The sequence below is a fragment of the Lagopus muta genome, chromosome 6 (assembly GCF_023343835.1).
Source record: "Lagopus muta isolate bLagMut1 chromosome 6, bLagMut1 primary, whole genome shotgun sequence".
In the NCBI taxonomy this organism is placed as follows: Eukaryota; Metazoa; Chordata; class Aves; order Galliformes; family Phasianidae; genus Lagopus; species Lagopus muta.
Window position 1 is genome coordinate 24,261,348 of NC_064438.1, and position 21,686 is coordinate 24,283,033.

The following is a 21,686-nucleotide window of genomic DNA, read 5'->3' on the forward strand; positions in this document are numbered from 1 at the left end:
TTTAAGGAGAGGCTGTTGGTGATAGCATTTTTTTATCTGCGCTTTATGGCTTATTTGTTGAGTTGTTGCTGGCTTTACAGCGGTTTGTTGATTATGCTCTTAAATAACTGCCTAGAAGGTCAGAGAGGCACCACATTTGTTTTTATAAATTAAATTAAACCAACTCATATTTAACATCCAAACAGATCTGGTGAGAGCTAGGCTTACAGCTGGAGAGCCCTCATGAGCCAGAACAGGACCTGACCATCCCTGGTAGCATGCAGCTCCCTGCACTCAAACATATGGCTCCCACGACAGTTTGTGAGCAGGGCTGCTGAGGCCAAAACTCCTGGTACAAATATGAATCATTATGCATTCAAGGTTAGTTTTCTATTAATGCTGTTTAATATTTGCTTTACAATTTCTGCTTTGGCAGAAAATGCCAAAGCATTTTTTTTGCACTTGTTTGTTCTCTAGAAGACTGTCAGTGAAGAAACACAAGAGAATCTGAACAAAATATATTATGAAAACAACAACATAACAACAAAACAATAAAAGTATGATAACTACAGAAGAAATGGCCCTGCTCTAAATCACGTCTTTCAATTCAGACACCAGGTCCTGGTGCTAGCTCTTCAACAGCTCTTCCTACTCCCACATTTCCTTATACCAAAGCAGCTCTTGCCTTCCTCCGAGCCGCTTCTTTCATGAAGTTTTTACACCGATTTCCAACATAGTAATGGTATTTATGTTTTGTTGTAAGCTGCTCAGGAGGAAGCTTCTGAAGGTCTGCAAAACACCGGACAGGATTTCTGGAGCTCACTTACTTACATCCCCATAAAAGGTAAAAATATCCTTTGTAATTACAAAAAGCTGTTTTTCCAGTGAGACAACATGGGCAAGGAATGCTTAAGACAGATCTATTTCATCCCATACGTGATGTTCCACAATCTGGCAACTTCAGATGATTCAGATTCATTTGGAGCAAGTTCCCCCATCCCCTGACTACAGCCATCCAAACACAAAACTTCTAGATCAGGCCAACCACACTTCTAGATTGACTCAAGCGCATAGGGTTTCTATGGGGTTCATGAAGAAAGGCAGATCCCTTCAGCTCTGCTCCATGGAGAGGCAGCTGAAATAACAGGGCAACTCTGAGAGGATCAGCACCATTAACTGACAGCCGATGGCCATGATGGACTGGACTGTGCAGGACACATCTTTATAGCTGCACTTTCAGCTGGACACTCATCCCGTGTCCTTCAGCTCCCTCCCTTCAGCACCGCTCTGCTCACACACGAAGGAGTTAACGACACCAACGCGCCTCGAGAGGATGTTGTGAGGATTCATTCATATCTTTCAGATTCCTCGGGAAAAGCAGCTGCGGAAGTGCAAATTATCGTTTGCCGTTCCCATCTTATTGTTTAAATAGCAGCTCAGTGTAAACACTATCTGGGAAAGCAAAACGGCCGTGCGCGAGTGTGCGGGTCCGAATCGCTCCCTCCTCTGGCACCCGTGCTGGAGGAGCGCTTTCCTTGCGCTCGGGCCCAAAGCGGGTGCATTGTGCTTCCATGGCCGCTTCCTGTTTGTCACCTCGTGACATCATTTCCTGCTTCCTGCCTGATTACAGCTGTGCCAACTGTTTTCCTCAGGCCTCGACCAGCTTCCCACCGCCCCCCTTTGCTTCCCAAGCAGAAACACCGCAATAAACACCAGCCTTGGCACAGCCGTGCCGCCCCAGTTAACCTCCCCGCTGCCACAGCTCCATGCAGGGAAACCAAACTAAGCGGGGATGGCTGCGACGCGCCAGCGATGGCCACCACGCAGCTGGCCGTGGCATTGACGCCTCCAGCGAGGCGGCCCCACGTGAGGCTGCCCACATGCTCGCCCCTCGAGGTCGACGCGGTTGGGAGATGGGGTTTGCGGATGGAGCTGGGCAGGCCTCGCCCCCAGGTCCTACAGCTGCGGCCCCGGCCGGACAAAAGCACAGCCGGCCCCGAGCAGCGGCGGCGCTTCCCCGCGGACCGGGCGCGGCGGGCAGGGCACGGCCGGCAGGGGGCGCCCCGGCAGCGCGGCCCGCCCTCGTTACAGCGGTCACTGTGGGAGAGGCTCTGTGTTTATCACCCCTGCGGCTGAAAGGCTTCCCCGGACAGGATCTGCGCGGTGGAAAGCAAACACCCTGCGGTTTTTAAGGCCTGGGGAACAGGGATGTGGGAAGCGCTACGCAAGGGCCCTTCGGTAAAGCAAGCGCTGTGCCTCATGATTCACTCCCCAGGCCGGCTGGACGTGGCGCCTGTGCTCCTGCATTTTTCTCTCTTGCAAGGATCTCTTTGCAAGGCCCTCTCATCTAAGTGCTTTGAGAGTAGAAGGTAATACTGCCAGTAATCGATAGCTTTAAGGCACAGAATGCATTAAAGAAGGCAGGCTGTGTACTGCTAAGCAGAGGTGGTGTTCTGGATGGCACGGTGAAGGGCAACCATCCATAGAGCAGAAGACGCATCAGTGGAGGGTTTGGTCTGGGAAATCAGAGAGCTGCTGTAACGACATGGTTGGGGAAGGGGTGCTCTGGGTTGGCTCTGCAGGTGGGAGGCCGAGGAACGCTGCTTCTGCCTTTGTGAGTTCTCATCTGCTGTGTACACAAATGCATCTGTGACTCTTGCTTGCGTGTCCACCTGCAGAAAGCCTACAAGCCTGGTGCTGCCAAAGCTCAGAGCGTGTGGGGGAGAGATCAGAACAGCTCAGCGACCAAGCTGCTGCCTGAAGCTTGAGCAGATTGAAGCTTAGCAGGATGCCAGCACATGGCATCTGGCTGGCGCTTCATCATCTTACATTTCACCTACCACAGACAAAACAAAGCAAAATTCACCACCACCACAATAAAAAGCACCTCTGTTCCTTCACCTTCTGCCTGCCTTGTCTAAATATTCAAAGCTATTTGAGGAAGGAACTGTTCTTTGCTGCAGCATAAACAATACTCAGGTGCATCTGAACCACAGCACAGGAAAGACCCTGGACATCCTGAACTACAGAATGAAGACAAAGTGGCCGTAGCTGTTGAAATGAAAGCTGATTTCCCAAGCTGACCCTAACTGAACATGACAAATACATGCTTTTACTACTAAAGCATCCAACAATAAGACTGTACCAGTGATTTCAAAGCAGCATAAAGCTTTATGTCTATTCTATTTGCACAGTGTTGTCAGAAGTCTGAGTGGGCAATGGTAGCAGGGCACATTCTGTTCATTAACTGCATTACAAGCTATCCCACCACACGTAACTGTGGGGCACATTGCTGGGAATAGGCAGGAGAGAAACAGATCATACCACGCTAATCCAAACTGGCAGCGTGTGGGAGTGGGTGAGAGTTCTGGTGCTGAAGAAGTTCTTCATTGTGTACCAGCTATGACACAGATTTTATCCTTGGAATCCTAAGCGGCTTCATCTGTGCTGGAGGGCTGGGAGAGTAGTGGGAAAGGACAGTAAGTACTTGCAATAGATCCATAAGCTTCGTGCGTGTACACTCAAAGCTCTTCTGGAGCCAGAAAAACAACTTCTCTGAGCAACACTATACAGCTGGTAGAAGTTTATGGAGTGCTCACAGCCTGTGAGTACAGCACTGGGGCAGTGCAGGATCAGATTAAGCGGCAGAAAAATGCCTGCCACAAGAGGCACCCTAAGAGCAGAGCTGTGCTGTCTCTTGGAACTGCAAGCCCAGCAGTGCACTGCCCCTGTGCAGTCTGGTTAATGGGGAATAGAGCAAGGGGGATGACAGTTAAATGCCCTGTGCTGCATGGCCATAAGCATGCACTGTTACTCTAAGCAAGTTTTTTTGGCCACAGGGACAGCTTAGTAACACTGGGAGTACAAATGCATCATTGCTTGATCACAGATTAAAGGTACCTGCCTGAAGTGCTTTTAAAAACAAATAAAGGAAAAAACCCAACATGTTTAGAGAGCTTTGCACAGCTCTTGGGACTGCAACAGCAAGGTCACAAGTGATTGATATATAAGAAGTCCATACTGCAATGGAGAATATACCCAAGGTGTTGCGGAGTGCTGCCTGCAGGGAGAGGTGCTAGGCTAGAGCCAGAGCAGAAGAGTGTGTCATAGAACTTATGTTACAGTATAGACAAAGGGGGGCAACTTGAGCATTTCCAATGAGACCAAAAAGCCATCTCCCTTCTCCCAGGTCTGTAAGATGTGGAATAGACTCTACTCTTTCAGAAACCTGGGAGCTCCCATGGAGCCAGAGACTAGCTCTAGCCCCAAGAATTGCCCTGAGGTAGAGAGTAGCCCAATTTATAATTTTCTAGCACTGGATGAATAGGTCCAAACTGCCTTTGCATTAACCTGTGCATATTGAGCTCATATCTTCCTCTGGTTCTCTACTTTTCTACGAATAAAAGCATTGCTGGACAGTTCCAGCATGCCATTCCCTATCACCCAGACAGATCCCATTCTGGAGCATGAGGAAAGCTTGTGCTAACAGAAGAACAAGCAGTGAAGAGGCAGGGCGCTCAGCTTTGACTTCTCAGCCAACTTCATACTTCGTACTTGCACCGGCTCCAATAGAGTTACATGAGTATGAATCAGGATCACAGGAACACAGGGTGAAGCATCTATTCCCTTTCTCCTCCCTGCACCTTCTGTTCAGGCTCTGCACTACAGCCTACAGTGGGGGGTAGAGCTTTGAGACCCTCTGTCAGCACAGGCTGCCTCGTCATTGAAGACAAACACCTCTCTGCTCTGTCCTCCACCTCACTGTCAACACTGGGGGATTTACCAGAGTTACTGTAAGAGCACAAGCTGAAGGCAGTGCTGAAAAGCCTTGTTTAAGCTTCAAAAACATTTGATTTGCTTTCCTTAAGGAACTTCACCATGGAGCTGCAGGTCCTGTGGGTATTTGTTTGTTTGCTCTTTTTAAATAAATATCTAATTACTTCCATCCATCCTCTTTGTATTCCAGGCCAGCAGCTGATAGTGACGTTTGAGAAGGACTACATAGGATAAACCTTTGTGCTCTTGGGCCACTGAGAAGCTCGCTTGTGATCTCTAGCCTTTTCCACTTGCCCTTCCTTGTGGAGAAATTCCTGCTAGCTGAGGATGACATTCCTGCCAGACTCTGAATATCATCATATGGAGATCTGCTCCCACACAGAAGGGCGCAGGAAAGATGATGTGCTAATGAGCTACCTTATCCCTGCTGTCAGTTCACTGAGTCTCCCTCCTCCTCACCCCTTCCTCTGAACCACAAATGTAATTGCTTTCCAGCAGCACTGCAAAGAGCCCAGTTCATCTGCAACCCTGAAATCTCTCCAGAGGGCAAAGTCCTGGCGTTGTGCTCCAAATTATCTTGTTTTTTCTCTAGAGAAGAGGGAAGGAAATACCAACCAGGGCACCAGTGCAGCCAGACTGATTCATTGAAAGAGGGCCAGCATCCCTCTTGCCATCGGACTACCCAGGCTGTCCTGCCAGCACTCAGCAGGCTATCGCACGCCTGTTGCCACCGTGTCACTATTGCTGCTATTCTGCTTGGCAATATGACTAGCGCCTGAGTCTGCTCCCCCACATCCTTCTCAATACATTGCCTGGTGCAGTACTTAGCAACCAGCAAGCAATATGATATCTAATAAAAAAAATGTATATCCCAATGCTTAATTTATCTCTCTTGCTCCATAAGAAAATAATTCTTGTCTCTCCACCATTAAATATCTTTGACCTACCTACGGCACCACAAATATATATAAAATATGCTGTCATCTTCCAAATAAGCAGAGTGATGTCTCTTGAAAGGTTCACTTGAAGATTTGCCTTGGCACATGGAGCATGGGAAACAAGCGGTTCAGTTGGACCTGGCAAGCTACTTTCTCTACCCTGCTCTTTCCAGGTGTGAAGTGGGGCTGATACTCACTCACCCACCTCTGAGAGGGACAGTGTGAGGCACTCAAGTGCCTCAATGAGTTACACTCAATTAGCCAGAGTAAAAAAAGGGTTCTGCGCATTACTAGAGGATTCTGATGCAATGTCAGAGCCTGCTCAGGCAAGAAGAATGCACAGATTAGAGCATGGTCAACATTATGATTCCATCGTGATCTGTTGAAGGCATCAAATCATTTCAGGTATCCTGGCTATCAGCATCTTTCTTCTACATCATCTCTCAACACGCAGATTAGAGATTGCTGGGAGGGCAATGGTTCTGGTTAATGTCCTTGGAAATGGCTGCTTTCTGAGTAGTCCAGTCACAGACTCTGATGTTATTTGTTAAGTCCAATGCACTAAGTGACCAGCAGACACCACAGAAAATTTGAGGAATTCAGCTTCTAACTGTTTTGATCCAAATTTTTTCTCGACAAAAGCCAGTGCAGCCACCAGCTGGCTCACCCCCATGGATTTCTCCCGTTTTAGGATTCCTTTACAGCCAGTGCCCAGGAATCTGATGCAACCTTTGCTAAGTATCTCACCAATACTGTGGCATGCCACAGTGACCCTTCTGCCCAGAGACTGGCTCCACTCGCCTCACCACGCACTGTAGCGTGAGCAATATGCAAAACATGCTAGCTGTTACACACCCATACGATGACACCTTTCTTCCATTACCACCAGCACAGCACCTTGTAATTCCTTTTTAATTACTCTCAATCAACCTGTGCCACATATATGTCCAAAGAGCAGCCAAAAATAGCTCAAGGAAAACAGGCAAAATCAGCTACAGGAAAGCAGATGGGGATTGACAAGGGAGTTATTTCTCATCCAGAAGTTCTGCTGGACTCTGGTTTTGACTCTTTTTGGGACAGAACCCATCACTGCATGAGAAAAACCTCACACCTGCTGATGTTTGAAAGAAGAGGCATGGCAGAATTAACTGAATGTTCAGCACACACCAAGTCACCCTGGCTCTGTTGTATTGTAACTAGACAGGAGGAAGAAAAGAGATACAGTTCTTGGCTTAGATTTCCTTGCTTTTATTTCTATCACTTGACTGCAAGAAATGCAACTCACAGGCTTTGCATTAGTTGAACAGATCCCTCTGCAGCTGCCATTTCAGGACACTTCATCACCATGCAGCAAAATCTCAGTGTTTGCACATAGCCTGCCTACACAGGTATCCACCCACAATTTACTCACCCATGGCCAAGCCCTTCACAAAAACAGAGCTGTCTGCTCACCCATTGAAATCCAAGGGCTAAGAAATCCACAGGCTCTGCTTCACTGCTTTGCATGATATGCCAATGCAAACTTGGAAAGCCATTTTAATGAGATAGATAAAGGAAAAGAGGAATGCTTGGAGGCGGATGTGCCCTCTGAACTGCTGTGCCATCAGTTGTTAGCTCAACCTGTTGCATAGCAGTTTGCATGCACTGCTTATTTAAGCTAAAAATGGATACACACAAGCCAGCAAGTGGGTCTGGAGGGGCAGTGAGAAAAAGAAGACTGAGTGGTAAGTTTTCCACATGAAGCTGGAAGAGAACAGCTGTACACAGCCTCACTACTAGGAGATCCTGTGTTATAGGCTCCACAGGAGGTAATGAAACTGGGGACAGGACAGGAGTAGGCGGCCAACAATTCAGTGAGAGATGAGTTATTAAACAGTTCCTGAAAATCAGTCTGATCACCTCAGCCATCTCCAGGAGTAAGAAAAAGAGGTGCTGGCAGGTTCAGAAAGATCCTTCATACCTCTGACTCCAAAGGCATCTGTTACGCACAAACTCAAATTAAAGAAGTCACTAACTGCTTAATTTTAAGCACATGATTAAGCTGAGCATCAAAGAATTCAAACGCATTCTAAACACATTCAGTCTTCACAGAAATACTTTTTGTGTGAACAGTTGTGCTTTGATAAGATCCTTACTTTCTTGTCTTAAACATCAGGGGGTCTGATAGTAAGATTGCACAAGGAGATGGTCAGTTCATAAATGGGAATTCTACTAGAAGCAAGACTAAAATGTAAGAAAAAGCCCTCAGTGTAGTGAAACAGGATGCATGTATACCCCACAAGAGTAAGAATGGGCAGTGCACCTCTCAGTGTGCAGAAAACAATCCCATATTCATTAGAAGCTGGAATGCAAGCAGCTCTGCAACAGCTTTGTTACAATGGTCTGGGGGCTGTGGGGGTAAGAGTTTGTTTACTTACAGGTGGGAAGGAGTCAAGGGACTGGTTTCTATCTGATACATACACATAACAAAACAGTCTTTCCTCAGCAGTGCAAACTGTACCAAGACGGGTTTCATACATCGTTCAGAAGGCCGACTTTGTCAGCTGCTGTCCTGGCACCAGCACAGCATTCTTGCCTCACAAAAATCTGGCTGGACCTTATGTAACCTCAGGCTACGGGTAGTAGCAGCATTAGTAAACAGCTGGTGATGATGCCTCTGCTTTGTGTACAGCATTCCAATTTAATCATTACATCATGTACCAGTCACTTGAGTTATGACTTTGATATTCCACTGACACAGCAGTGGACCTCCAGCACTGCGCAGCCAGAGTACACACAGCTCTAGGAAAAAATTCCCCAATGTCCATACTGTACAGCTCACTGGCAGATCTCATGCTGGCCATTAGCAAGCCAAGTACCCTGGTAAAATTTGGGTCCAGATTACCCCAGATCACACCACATATTGCCCTGTGCTGCTGCAACCAGCTGAGTGTTTCTGGCAAATGAGTGCTGCAGGTGAGGTACTGGGATACAGAGTGACTGATTTCAAGCTGATTATTTGTAAAAAGTATGCAAGCCACATCAACCTCAATTCTTCCTCTTTTCCATTTTCCCAAAGAAGTCTCATTTATTTTCAAGCTGCAGCAAGTCTGTAGATTTGCACTATCTTTACTCCAGTCAAAGCAACTGCACTTCCATTCTTATCTGCTGGGTTTTTCACTGTCAGTATGCAAACATAAATAACTAGACAGGATATTTGGCATTGGGAAAAGATCACAGCACCTCAAGTCATCAAAGAGCTGCTGAGAGCTGACAGTGGCGAGTGGCGGTGGGGGAAGTCGCAAGGAAAACTTGGTATAAATAGGTGAACTGTTGAATTCAGCATAGCTATGTTTAGCTTGTACTCAGGTCAGTTCCAAAAAGCACAGCATGTAGCAGGCTCTGGGATACAACAAGATAGAAATTCAAGACAGAAGTCCACAATGGAATTATGTCATGGCAGAGTTGGGAAAGGTTGGAGCCAGGTCGGGGTCAGTGGTGGAACTGGAGCAGGCAGAACAGTCTTGTAGGGAATATAGACAGGCCAGAGTCAGCCAAGAGACATGCAACATCAGGACATGGTCAGCGAGCGCAGGAAAATGTTCAGAGGTTGCTGCAGCTACATGTGCAGAGAGGTTACCCAAGCAGATGTGAGAACATGGCAAAAGTAAACATCTTGTTCTGCCAATGTTGTGTGCTGGCTTTGGCCACAGAAACTAAACCACAAGCAAAGCGTGACACATATCCCGACAGAGCAGAGCTTTATTTCCTGGTGCCCACAGGCCAATAGAGGCTGAGGAACTCCTATGTGCAGATTGAACACCTTCACAAGTGATCTTAACCAGCCAAGAGCTGACACTGCCAGCCTGCATTACTTTGCAGCCAGTCTCACTGCTAGCCTGTGGCCCTGCACCTGTCCTTCAAATCACCATGTCCCCTGCACAGGAGAGCACACAATGCCATGAGAGTCACTTTCCTGTGGCCTCACAATTAGCACAGAGGAGCACAGAAATGCATAGTCAACACTTCCCACACATGGCAAGAAAACCCACCTGGAACATCTCTGCATCTCACCAAAGCTGGGGAGCTACTCCTCCTTACTGGGCATTCGACCTGCAGGCTGACAGCAGCCCACATTTGTGCTGGAAGCAGAGAAGCTGTAAGTGATGAATGGACAGGCTGAACTGTACCACAAGAACCCTGATTGTTTAGACATTTGATCACAGCACAGCAGCACTACCAGAACAGCATCCAAACGTACCTGACTGTCATTATACCCAGTGGATGTGTCATTAGTGTCATTACAGTGTCATTACACCCGTGGATGCACAGGACCCAGCTTCTGGACAGTCACTTATTGCTTTTGGCTGGGGAGGAGAAGTTGGTGCCTCCAGATGCGATGTTGGTGACAGAGACAGGGCAGAAGCTGAGGATCAGGGTAAACCCAGCTGCTGCATCGCTGCAGTCCCAGGCAGCCCTCCCATGGATGGTGGCATGAGTCATGAGCAGCAAGATGCAGCAGCCCAGGGCTCCCAGCTGCAGTATGTGCCTGCAATCACGTTCCCCAAATCATCCCCTTGCATACAGCAGCCACAAGGAATTCAACCCACTTTATACTCTTGCTCTGACTCACCCTGATGATCTTCATAGCCAGCACAGCCTTTGCCAGGCAGGCAGTTCCCAAGGCCTGGCCACTGTCATTCTTCCCACCTGCCTTCTGTTACCACCACAGCCACAGCCTGACACTACACACCCTACCTGTTCTATTTCACTACTGCTGCATTTCCTCACCTCTCAATTCAGTGGGTTTGGAAGCTTTCTATCTCCTACATCAAACAGAAAGAGACTTAATTTTGAAATTATTTATCCTCATCACCTTTAAGAGTTGCTAAGTATTTGGGAGTCATGATATTCCCATAATGGAAGCATCATCACCAAGAAATGTTGCTACACCAAAACTCAAGGTTACAAAGCATAGAAATCACCAGAACCACCCTGGGTGAGCTCAGAGCCAACACACAACAGCCCTGTTCAGGCAGATGCTTTTCCTGTTTTGGTCCTAAGCATGATCAAGAGTAGGATGGTACCCATTACTGGAAATGCACAAAGTCATAAAATCATTAAGGTTGGAAAAGACCTCTAAGATCACCCAGTCCAACTGTCCTCCTTCCACCAAGATTGCCCTCTAAACTGTATCCCTAAGTGCCACATCTACACATTTCTTGAACATCTCCAAGGACAGTGACTCCACAGCCTCACTGATAAGCCTATTCCAGTCACTAGCCCACAGCACAGACACGATGGGCTGGGCAGACTGCTGGGTAACACATGCTACTTGGGCACTTGTACTCCAGGCTGAATAAGAATGTCTCTATGGAGCCTGAGAGCACGCATGCAAGTGCCCCCCTCTGTGCCTGCTCTTCCCCTTTGGAAAGAGAACCTGTAGTTAATAAGGACAGGTATTTGGGTCTGATGGGGCAATGATGGCAAGGTTTAGCAAGGCAAGTGGCAGACCTACATGATCAGACCAAGGGAAGAAGAAAACTGCATTTTATTCTGGTAAGATGAGCCAAAGTGGACACAATGCAGAAAATAACAAAACAAACTGCTATTGTTAAGCCAGAACATTTCCAGTTAATATCAGGAAAACAAATGCAATGTCACATACAAAACATCTAGTTATTTTTCCAGTACCAAAGCAGTTCTTGATACACATACCAGAGGTACTACAACATAGAGACAAAGATTTTCAACTGTTTGCGAAAGGATTTCTCTCTAGGAATGCAAGACAGAGACGTGGTCTTAATGAACACCAAGCATTTCCCAGCATGGCCACATATGAAGCAAAATCTGCCAGTATTTGTAACTACAAAAGCCTGTTTGTTATGATCTGCCACATCAGGACTTGTTAGGGTGATCATATGGAGACCACAACCAGACTTTTCAGTAACTTCAGAAAAATGCAACTCATGTTTGCTTATAGTACAAAAATATTCTGTTTTCCTTTGCATTCAGCACTGCGCCTGTTAGCTCCCTTGCTCACAGCAAGGCTCAAGCATTCAAACTGTGAAATGCAACATGACATCCACACACACCAAAAAGCAGTGAAGGAGAGAGAACCTGGTGAATGAGCAGCTTCCTATAACACAGTTGCTTACCTCTCTTTCTTCTGATGTGCTGAATGGTTAATTTCTTGCTTTGAGCAGAGGAGCAAAAAAACACATTCTTCCCCCTCCCCCAGAAAACAACCAACCTCAGCCTCCTTTTTGCTTTGTTAAGGATTCAGAGAAGTGAGTGGTAGGTGGGTCCCTTCCTCTCTCTGATAAAGAATATTAGCACCTGCTGCAGGTAGCCACAGTGTGAAAAGAGTTCTTGTTGTGTTGTTTCTTGGTGCATCAGTCAGACACTTCAGGACTCTACCTGCCAGAGGCTTTGTGGTCATCCTTTTGCTAGCAGTGCCTTGGCTTTAGTAGAAAAAGAATTCCTAATATTGAGGCCTCAGACAAACAATGCAGACAGTTCTTGTTGTGAAGACACAGCTGTGAGCAAGTCCCACTGCAAACTGATGAAGCTTTTCTGACACTAGGAATCTCTTGGAATTCTGGAGCTGGGCTCCAACTGACCCAAGCTCTACTTGGGCTTTTCCCTGTGCTGCTCCTCAAATGGAAACTCTCTGTTCTTCAGATGCACTGGATGGAGAGATAGGTAACAGACATAATGGCATTGCATGACCTCTGTTGCAGTTAAATCAAGATAAAGTGAGTCCTTTTCTGTTGCTGGTTCTCCATATGGGGAAGTGAGCATGTGATACCAAAAGCTTGCTCCTCTACAGGTCAGGATGTTCTCTTTGATCTCCAGGCTAAGCCTTTCCTGTCCACATAACGTTCATGTACTTTTGTGCCAGTTCAGTTTGAACACAACAGCTTCCTTCTCTCCCTTTCTCCCCAGACACTGGGATAAACCCTGTGATGTAAAACAGTCCTATTCCCTTGTTTACGTATGGCCAGACTAAGCAATCCAGCAGCCTCCAGGAAGGAGGGCTCTTTATCACCCCCTTCATCCTAGCAGCTCTTCCCTCTTCTGTCTGTGCTTTCGTTTTTCATTGGAACTGCAGCCCATCAGTTGATGCTGCTGCATAATAACCCACTAAAAATTCAACTCCCATTGATCAGGCAGATATTGCCCTTATGTGCCCTGGAACCACACAGCTGCACTGCAAAACAACAGTACCCAGCTGATGCACCCTGATTTGCTTCTCTTCATCCACTTCAGTCATCTCCCCTTCACCAGCTCCTGGCTATGTCGCAGCTAATAGCTTGCCAAGGACCACCATACAGAATACTTTGCTGACACCTAGATAAACACAATCTACTGTACATTCTCTTGTCTACAAAAGTCATTTATCAAAGAAAGCTGTGAAGTTAATTTGCAGTGAACTGTTCTGCTAAGTCTGATGTGCATTTCAATTATATTTACACCCCAAGTTATTTTTCCTAGCAAAGCACATACTAGAAACTGTTGTGTTACCAAGGTCAGGCTAACAGGTCTTTGGTTTTCTACACTACATTATATTTTTCATGCCTCAGATACGAGCACTGTTCTGGTTTCCAGTCATGTGGTGCCTGCTCCACTTGGATATATTTACATTCCTCGCTTATAAACGCTTGGTGCGCCTGTTCTTTCACCTCCCTTGACACAAGCACAGGAGCTTTAGGAACACTGCTTTTTCTTCAAGTACAGTACTTTTTTTTGGTTGTTTTTTTAAGCACAGCAAAGTGCCAAAGAGAGGTTTCTCTTTTCCATCCTGCATGAGTGTCCTAATACTTCTTATACCCTGTCTGAATTCAGGGGTTACTTTCCTAAACACTTGTCCTTCCCTGCTAAGGCTGCTAATTACAAATCTCTTTCTGCCTTTACTGAGGGTCTTCCATATTTCAACATTCAGTCTACCTGCTTCTGTAAGCTCCTTCAGTTTTCTTCAGATCTACTTTGTTAAAATAAAATTTTAGCCATAAGCCCATTTTTTCTTCTCTTTATGCCTAAAGTGAAACTAAACCATGCCACTGAAGCAGCCTGGATGAGGTGCTGACATTTGTAGCTGAGGCTGAGGCTCCCGGTCCAACCCATGTGAGCCTTGCCATCTCTTGTCGCGGTCTCATTACAAAGCTGCTGCCATGCACATCCATCCAGGTCCTCAGAATACCCTCCGGGGTGTCAGCACATGCCTGGGCAGCAAGGCCAGGCCACGGGGAGCCAAGCACAGCAAGTTACAGTGCACCACTGTGAGTCAATCCAGTTCCTGGCTCACAGCGTGGCACTTGGATGAGCTCCTGGCTTGGGATTCAGTGGGTTCAGGCAAGGTTCTGTACTCAGCTGTTACAGCAGCAGACTGACCAAAGCCATTGAGACCAGCTCCTGCCATTAGGTCAAAATTGTCCCCGAGCTCCAAGTAAGAATGGAAGGGGAAGTTGGCAAAGGCCATATTGCAGCAGGTTCCCTCTGTGTACAAGACTCAAAAGCCAAAAAGATAATGTGGGGTTTTCTTCGTAGAACAGTAAACTACCAGGACAAGGGAACAGATGTGAGAACTTTCTTTTGGATCAATGGATTACTTTTTATTTTCTTTTTCCTTTCTTTCCCCCTACATGGATCTAGTTTATATACGAATCAAGTCTGTCACAACTTACAATCCATCCCTATCCGTGGGCATGCAGCAGTCACTGCAGCATGAGTTAGGCATACTGCTAAAACTCCCAGCACAACTGACCACTGTCAGTGCTGAAGCAGCCATAGCACTGAGGAGGATCAGCAGCAGCAGCTCAAGTTCTGTCCTGAGTAACATCCTCCAAACTACTAAACCTATTGTTCTCTCCTGCATAATGTCCTCCAAACTACTAAACCTATTATTACTGTTGATATGCGTGGTGCCTGGATGTGGAGTCATGTTTCATTGCTTTGCTTTTCACCTGAAAAGGTGCTCTGTGTGCACACAAACTCTACCATCCTAGTTGCACAGGCTTTTGTTTTTCAGTCTGGAGCCCTTATGGTACTGTATCTCCTAGAGTTAGGGTTGTTCTCCTTAAACTACTGGCAAATCTTTTGCTATTTTTTTTCCATTCTCTTTGCTTAGGACTGCATTTATCCCCAGAGTTAAAGCAGTTGGTAATGACAGTGCCTTCTCTTTAGACACAGCAAACAAGTCCAAGTAGCCACTACCTACTCTTTCATTAAACATTCCTGATCCCCAGGCTCTTATCTGGAAGCTTTAACAATGCCATTTTCATCTGCCTGTGTTTGAAGCACAGACATCTGTGTATTCATACATTATATGCTCCTGTCTGATAGCAGATTCATAAATGCCATAAGAGTTGGGTTCAACATACAGAAGTAAGATACTCTGATGTGTGTGGATGTGGCAACCTAGATATCAGGGGATTGGTTATTGGTTTACCTCACTAGAAAATTTTTGTGGCATTGTTTGAACTTCACAACAGCTGTAATCTTTAGTGAAGCCTTAAGGAAAAGGGGCAGATGTGGTCTTTAGAATCTCTTGTTTGCTCACTGTAGATAGAGGGAAGCGGTGCCAAGCCGATGGTGAAAGACGTGGCATCTGAAAATGAACAGCAGTCTTCCCATCCCCAGTCCGTGCCTGCTGAGCAGAACAAGTTTTGGTAAAATCCACTGTGTGTCCTCAGCTTATTGAGCCCTGCAACGAGAGCCCGAAATGCAAGATGAAGCTAATGACGGTTTCAATCCACTGCTCTGTGTCATGCCAGCCCCACTGTTGGTTCCTCTGGCTCTGCGATGATTCACTGCTATCCTGAAAAACAGGCAGCAGTGGCACAGCATTAGTCACGGGCACTGACATGGAGGATGCTTGCACCGGGGAAGTACAGAATATACTGCTAAAGAGAAACTAGGTCTTCGTTTTCCTGCAGCCTGGGAAAACCAGTTTCAGGATGTCACAAGTAAAGCTACAATTGGTTTTTGTCCCCCTTCCTGAAGAGAAGCAAGAATAATAATAATAAAATGCTTAGCGGCAGGGAGAAATTTGTGTATTTTTTAATAGTTGGCCACTATCTTCCATTCATTTTTTCCTTTTGTCACTCTCAAATTGTTTGATATCTACGTTTTTTTTCCATCACCTTCTACTCCTGTTCCTCTACTGCATTGCTACACTGCATTCTCCCTCACACCTACCCGAGCGTTACAGCAGCTTAGTTTGGAGGCTGTTCTCCTTGCCTTACAAACAGAAGCTACAACTAGTAGCCACTGCTCTCCCTACCTCCCACATGTGCTGCTCAGCCCCTTCACCCCCACCGATCCTCACAGCCTTTGTTTTAACCAAAGTAAAATGAAGGTATAGGCAGCAATGAGAAACAGATTAACGAAAACTTGAAACCAACAACATTCCTCAAGTCTTGCTGCACACGACTTAATTTCAAAAGCAGTCTTTCCCCAGGCTGTGCTCCTAATGATAGAGCAATATTCCAACACCTTTACTCAAGAAAATCAGGTACTTGACTTCAAAATTAATTTCTAACCTCAAACCTAATTGCTCCGGGTGTAACAGCACTGAAGGGAGTAGAGATCTGAAGTGTTCAGCTGGTGTGGGATCTGAATCAGGCCCCCTGCGGGTCTTGCTTTGGGCATCGGTTCCTGACTGCAAATGATGGAAATGGAAAGGAGCTATTTCTCTCCCTCACTCAGCAAGCATGCAGCCAGTTCCCAGCAGCGTATTTTATTTCTTTATGCGTTATTCCTTAGCTTGTGCTAAGAGATAAAGGAGCGGTTGCTTCACTTGTGAGACTGATGCCTAACACAACTCATTTCTCAGACACTGACATCCTGAGGAAAGCTGGATAAAGAGGCTAGATTTTTTTTTACCACTTCCTCTAAGAACCTAGCAAAATCTTCACTTTATCTCTTAGACACCGATTTGTCTGTTGCTCCATTAGAGCTGACTTTGTGATGGGTCAACCAAGGCACCGAGCAGGGCGCACCAGGAGCGGGGAGCAGGGCACGCTCTATACAAGGCATGGTAGGGCAGATGCGACGGCCGCACCATTGTGTCACCCACAGTCTGGGTGCCAAGGTCCAGGGAGCTGCACACACTGTGTGCACTGGAGATGGAACGCCCTGTTATGTGGGACGCAGAGGTGGGGGCCCGCGGGAAGAGGGCCAACAGGAAACCGAAGAGAGGAGTGCGGACGGGCCGTGTGGGGTGATGAGCACAGGGGGCAGAACAACGAGGAGCGGTTCTGCGTTTCCTCCGCCACCAAAACGAACGACTTTGTAACGTGCGCCCACCCTCGGAGCGGGCTGAACGCCGGCCCAAGCGCAGCGCTCACGCACAGAAAGCTCGTGGGCTGCACGACACGTTGCGGGCCGGGAGCCCACGCTCCAGCCTGGGGAACCTGTACTGCATCCCTCCATCCTGCCCCATTCACCGCCTTTGGGTTCGCTTTACAACCCCCGTCTGACCCGCGCGCTTCCCAGCTCCACGGCTTCACCCGCTCGGTGCCCGGCGCCCCGCCCCGCCCCGCCCGCTCACGCACAGCCGGCCCCGCCACCAGCAGGGCGAGCGCTGCGGGTAACGGCCCCACCTGACGCAACCCGCGCCCCGCTTTGCCCCATGCGCGGCGCGGCGAAACAGCCCGCCCTCGTTGCATCACCCGCAATGGGCCGGGCCGGCCGGGCGGGGCGACGCCGCTGCGGTCTTTAAAGGGCCGGGGCGACGCGCGCATCCCCAAAGGCGCCCGGCGCGATGAAGCAGGACGCGCAGAGCACCCAGGAGCACCTGGGCCGGCCCGAGGGGCCGGAGCCGCAGCCGCCCGCGGCGCCTTCGTCCTCGGACCCGGCCGCCGAGCTCAAGCCGCGGCTGTGGATCTTCGGGTACGGCTCGCTGGTGTGGAGGCCGGGCTTCGAGTTCACGTCGCGGAAGGTGGGCTTCATCCGCGGCTACAGCCGGCGCTTCTGGCAGGGGGACACCTTCCATCGCGGCAGCGAGCGGGCGGTAAGCGCGGGGCGGGACACGGGGCGCCGCGGGACGGCCAGGCGGTCGGCAGCGGGCCATAACGTTGTCTCCTTGCTCTCTCCCCACAGCCCGGCCGGGTGGTGACGCTGCTGGAGGACCGCGGGGTGAGTAGGGCGGCCGGTGGCGTGCTGGGGGCCGCGGGCAGGTGCGATGTCTCCGGGGTGTGACCGCCCGTCCTCTCGTTGCAGGCGTGCACGTGGGGCGTCGCCTACGAGGTGTGCGGGGAGCAGCAGGTCGCCGCCTCGCTGCAGTACCTGAACGTGCGCGAAGCTGTGCTGGGCGGCTACGACACCAAGCTGGTCAGCTTCCACCCGCAGGACAAGGAGGCGGGGGAGCCCATCCAGGCCCTCGTCTACATCGCCACGCCACAGAACCCCTCCTACCTCGGCCCGGCGTCAGAAGAAGACATCGCGGCACAGATCATCGTCTCGAGCGGCTGTGCGGGCCACAACGTGGAGTATCTCCTGCGGCTGGCGGACTTCATGCGCTACTTCTGCCCGCAGGTGGAGGACAAGCACCTCTTCTCCATCGAAGAGGCCCTCATTGCCCTCCTGCCCTGCCTGTGCCACTCGGAGAAAGCCCTGGAGGAAGCGCCCGGCGTCCCGCAGAAGGTCGAAAGGGAGAACTTCTTGCAGGGCTCCAGTAGGAGGGACGAAACAATCGGGACGGCCTGAGCTCTAACAGAACTACACAGGGCCGAGTGGACAAAAGGAAACAGGGAGGGAGGGAGGAGGCAAAGGGGCTGCACAGTTCCTGTTACACTCTTAACTGTAGCACCTGCAGCCATCACCACTTTCCAGGTGGGAAGCGTGGATCTGACTAGAGCTGTGCCCTAAGGCTTGATCTTTTGGGGTGAGACCTGGAGTGCGTGCTTCCTCAGAAGGGGAAAGAGGCTCCTCTGTGCACTTCTTTTATTCTTTTTTTTTTTTTTTCTTCTTTTTTTTCTTAAACCTCAAAGACTGGTTGAGCAGGACTTGACTGGGTTTTAGCAGTATATTTGTGTTCTACCTCAGGCTGGCCAAAGCTGTTGCATGGTGGTTGAGCTTGGCTAGGTTCTGCCAAATGATCTTTTTTTCCCTCCCATGTCCCACCTCCAGTGCAATACAAAGTGAATGTGCCTCTGTGGGTCCTACTTCCTGGTGTTGCAAGGGATCACACGAATGCACTTGCTTTTCTAAACTGTTCTGTTGTATTTATTATGCGTTGTGTGTCTCCTTGGAGAGGTGTCAGGCTGCTTATGTGCCACTGTGGGATGCAGCCCAGGCTCACCTTTGCATTGGTGCCTTCTTGCTTTAGCTCAGTTTCCTGAGACACTGAGCCTGTGTCAGTGACAGCAGCTTTGCTCTAGACTTGTGACCTTGTGCTGCTGCAGGCTCAACTGATGCTGTAAAGTCCTGTGTAGAAGTTGTGGGATAGCTGTCTGATGCAGCAGCACTTTAACCAGCCCTGTACTGAATTGCCCTCTGGTGCTTTAGGGTAACGTGGACTTTCAGAGAAGAACCTGAGGGTTCCAGTATCATACCCAGAACTGTGCTTGGTAGATTTGTACTTAACTGTAAAGGACCATCACTGAACATAATGCAATCCTGGATCCTGCTTTGTCAGGAGAAGCAGAGGTACTGCTGCAAGCTCAGGCTTCTCAGCTTCACATATTAACAGCATGAAAACCTATAGTATTTGGAAAGGAAACTGCTGCTACTGCAATTAGCAAAAGAACTCCTGAGAGCTGACCTCTAGGACACTTGACTCCTCCCAAACATTGTTTGTTTTTTTTTTTAAAAAAATAAAGATTAAAAATAGGGGATGTTTCCATTACTGTGGCTTGTATGTATATGAACTGGTACTGTGCCCAGTAATAAAACAAGCTGACAAAGTAAGTCAGTCCTTTGTTTTTTTGTTTTTTTTTTTTTTTTTTGTTTTTTTTTTTTTTTTTAGTTACTGACTTCAAACTGATTCTTATTTTTTATGTTTGACTTTTTTTTTTGTCTGTTTTCTAAACTTAACTGGTAATGCTACTGTAGTTCCTTTTGAGACAAGAAAGTCTTGATGCCAAGCAGCTTCCCTCATCCAGATTTCCTAGAAGACACCCATTTCAATATTTCACTTTAAGAGGAGTGGGTTCAGTCATTCTCTCCACTTCCAGCCCATGCTGGAGCACTGTGCTGACACCAGCTGTAAGCCAGCCCTGCTGCCTGCACAGGGTGGGTAAGGCAATGCAGCTCTCTGGGCATGCCAAAGGGTTTTTACTTGAGCTGACCTTACTCTGGCTGCTTCCATGAAGTAACAGCACAGTACCAGGAAGTTGCCATTTGCAGCAGGCTCTGCTGACTGTGGTGGAGAAACATCCTCTTCTGCCTTGCACACAGCTGCTGTGTGTGCAGGGCCACCGGGCAGCTACCCTGCTGCCTTGATTCCTCTTGTCACCAGCTGCCTCCCTGCTGAGACAACAGTGCATACCTGCATTACCTGTCTCTAGACAGGAGTTACAGAGTGAAAACTAATTGAAACAGCTTAATTTAGCACTAATTAAAGGCAAGTAATAGTCTAGAGAAAACTCTGCTTTCCCTATTCTGTTGGAGGCTCTCACTTCAGCTGAGCATCTGCATCTTCCCCATGTACTGCTGCAGGAAGCCAGGGCTGCTGCCTGCTAGCAGCGTGGCTCCTGAATGAGCTGCTGCTGCCACCACTGTGAGCAGCATCATGTTCCCTACAGAGGACCACAAGACAACTTCGGAGTAACTCACAGTGCCTTTCCAGAGATGCTTACATGTGGGAAATGTCCAGTTGTTGTTCTCCTGTGATAGAAAGCAGTACCACAGCTGATGGGCAGTTTGGTATTCAGCTGATCCTTTGGGGAAAGCCCCAAGAGAGTCCCATCTCACCCACCTCCAGTTGTGGTTTCCTGGCACTTAATTGCTGTGGACTGCAGTGGGGCAGCCAGTCAGATCTCAGCTGTCAGTGTCTCTGGCTTGCCACTAGCCACCAGCTAGAACATTCAAGTGTCAAAACAATAACTTATTTGCAGGGAAGTGCACTCATCTTGAACAACAAAGTATTTGCAGCACAGATGCTTTCCCCGTTGTAACAGAAATGCATTTGCAAGCACCACCACATACTTCCCAAGTCTAAAACCAGCACACTTCACATGATCCACCTTTATTACAGATGCAGTCACTGTGGTTTACGTACAGCATCACCAAGCTGCAAGCTCACCAGAGCTCCAGATGCTCAATGGGGCTGTCTCTCTACTGAGGAGAGAACTGCAGAATGCCCGAGCCAGGAGGAGCAGGGAATGAGCAACACTCCTCACTGTGTGCCAGACAGCAACGCCTCGGCTGAGCCTCCTTGAGGACAACGTATGTCTGGGGAGCATCAGGGAGCCGCGGGGAGGGGGCATCCACACGTGCCCTCAGCGCGTGCAGGCAGCACCGAGCTGCAGGAGGTGGCACGTGCCGACTTCAGCAGCTGCTGCAGGGGGTGAGGCGGGCTGTGCGTCGCACATGTGTTGCTCCATATGTGCCTGCTTGCCACTGAGGAGGCGGGCTGAAATGTGCACTTAATTACCAACAGATGCTTCACAGGCAGGGAAAAAGTAGAAGACCAAAACAAAGGGCACTTATCGGGGCTCCCGGCCTCAGCATGGGTCAGTCCCAGCCTCATCTTGGTGAGCGGGGAGCCGCCCGCCTGGTTGCTACAGACGCTGCAGCGGCTGCGCTCTGTCCGGCACTCCCATCTGCAACAGGGGCTGAGCAGAGCCTCACGCATTCTACAGTGTGGATGTGTTTGTCTGGCCTAGAAATGGTGAGGCAGGGGAAAGGCAGGGCTGCTAGCTGGTTGGATTTTGCATGAAACAGCCTCAACCACCCAGCAGAGAACACACAGGTGTGCTCAACAGGTGTGCATCGTGAAGCTTCCCAGTAACACATTCCTCATTGCTCAGTGCCAGAGTGGGAGCACAGCCTAAAGCTGTAAGTCAG

At 48.6% G+C, this 21,686-nt stretch overlaps 1 protein-coding gene across 1 annotated transcript; it reads left to right on the top strand.

Annotated features, from left to right (window-relative positions):
- The first annotated feature begins 17,239 nt into the window (after positions 1 to 17,239).
- On the top strand, positions 17,240 to 19,617 carry CHAC1 (ChaC glutathione specific gamma-glutamylcyclotransferase 1). Its single transcript, XM_048948155.1, has 3 exons — positions 17,240 to 17,688; positions 17,778 to 17,813; positions 17,898 to 19,617. Exons 1-3 carry the CDS (start codon positions 17,440 to 17,442, stop codon positions 18,381 to 18,383), a joined length of 771 nt encoding a protein of 256 aa, XP_048804112.1. The 5' UTR covers positions 17,240 to 17,439; the 3' UTR covers positions 18,384 to 19,617.
- The last annotated feature ends 2,069 nt before the right edge of the window (positions 19,618 to 21,686 follow it).

Coding starts and splice junctions, on each gene's coding strand:
- CHAC1 (XM_048948155.1), top strand. CDS start 17,440: ATGAAGCAGGACGCGCAGAGCACCCAGGAGCACCTGGGCCGGCCCGAG. Junction 17,689..17,777: donor ATCGCGGCAGCGAGCGGGCG/GTAAGCGCGGGG, acceptor CTCTCCCCACAG/CCCGGCCGGGTGGTGACGCT. Junction 17,814..17,897: donor CGCTGCTGGAGGACCGCGGG/GTGAGTAGGGCG, acceptor CTCTCGTTGCAG/GCGTGCACGTGGGGCGTCGC.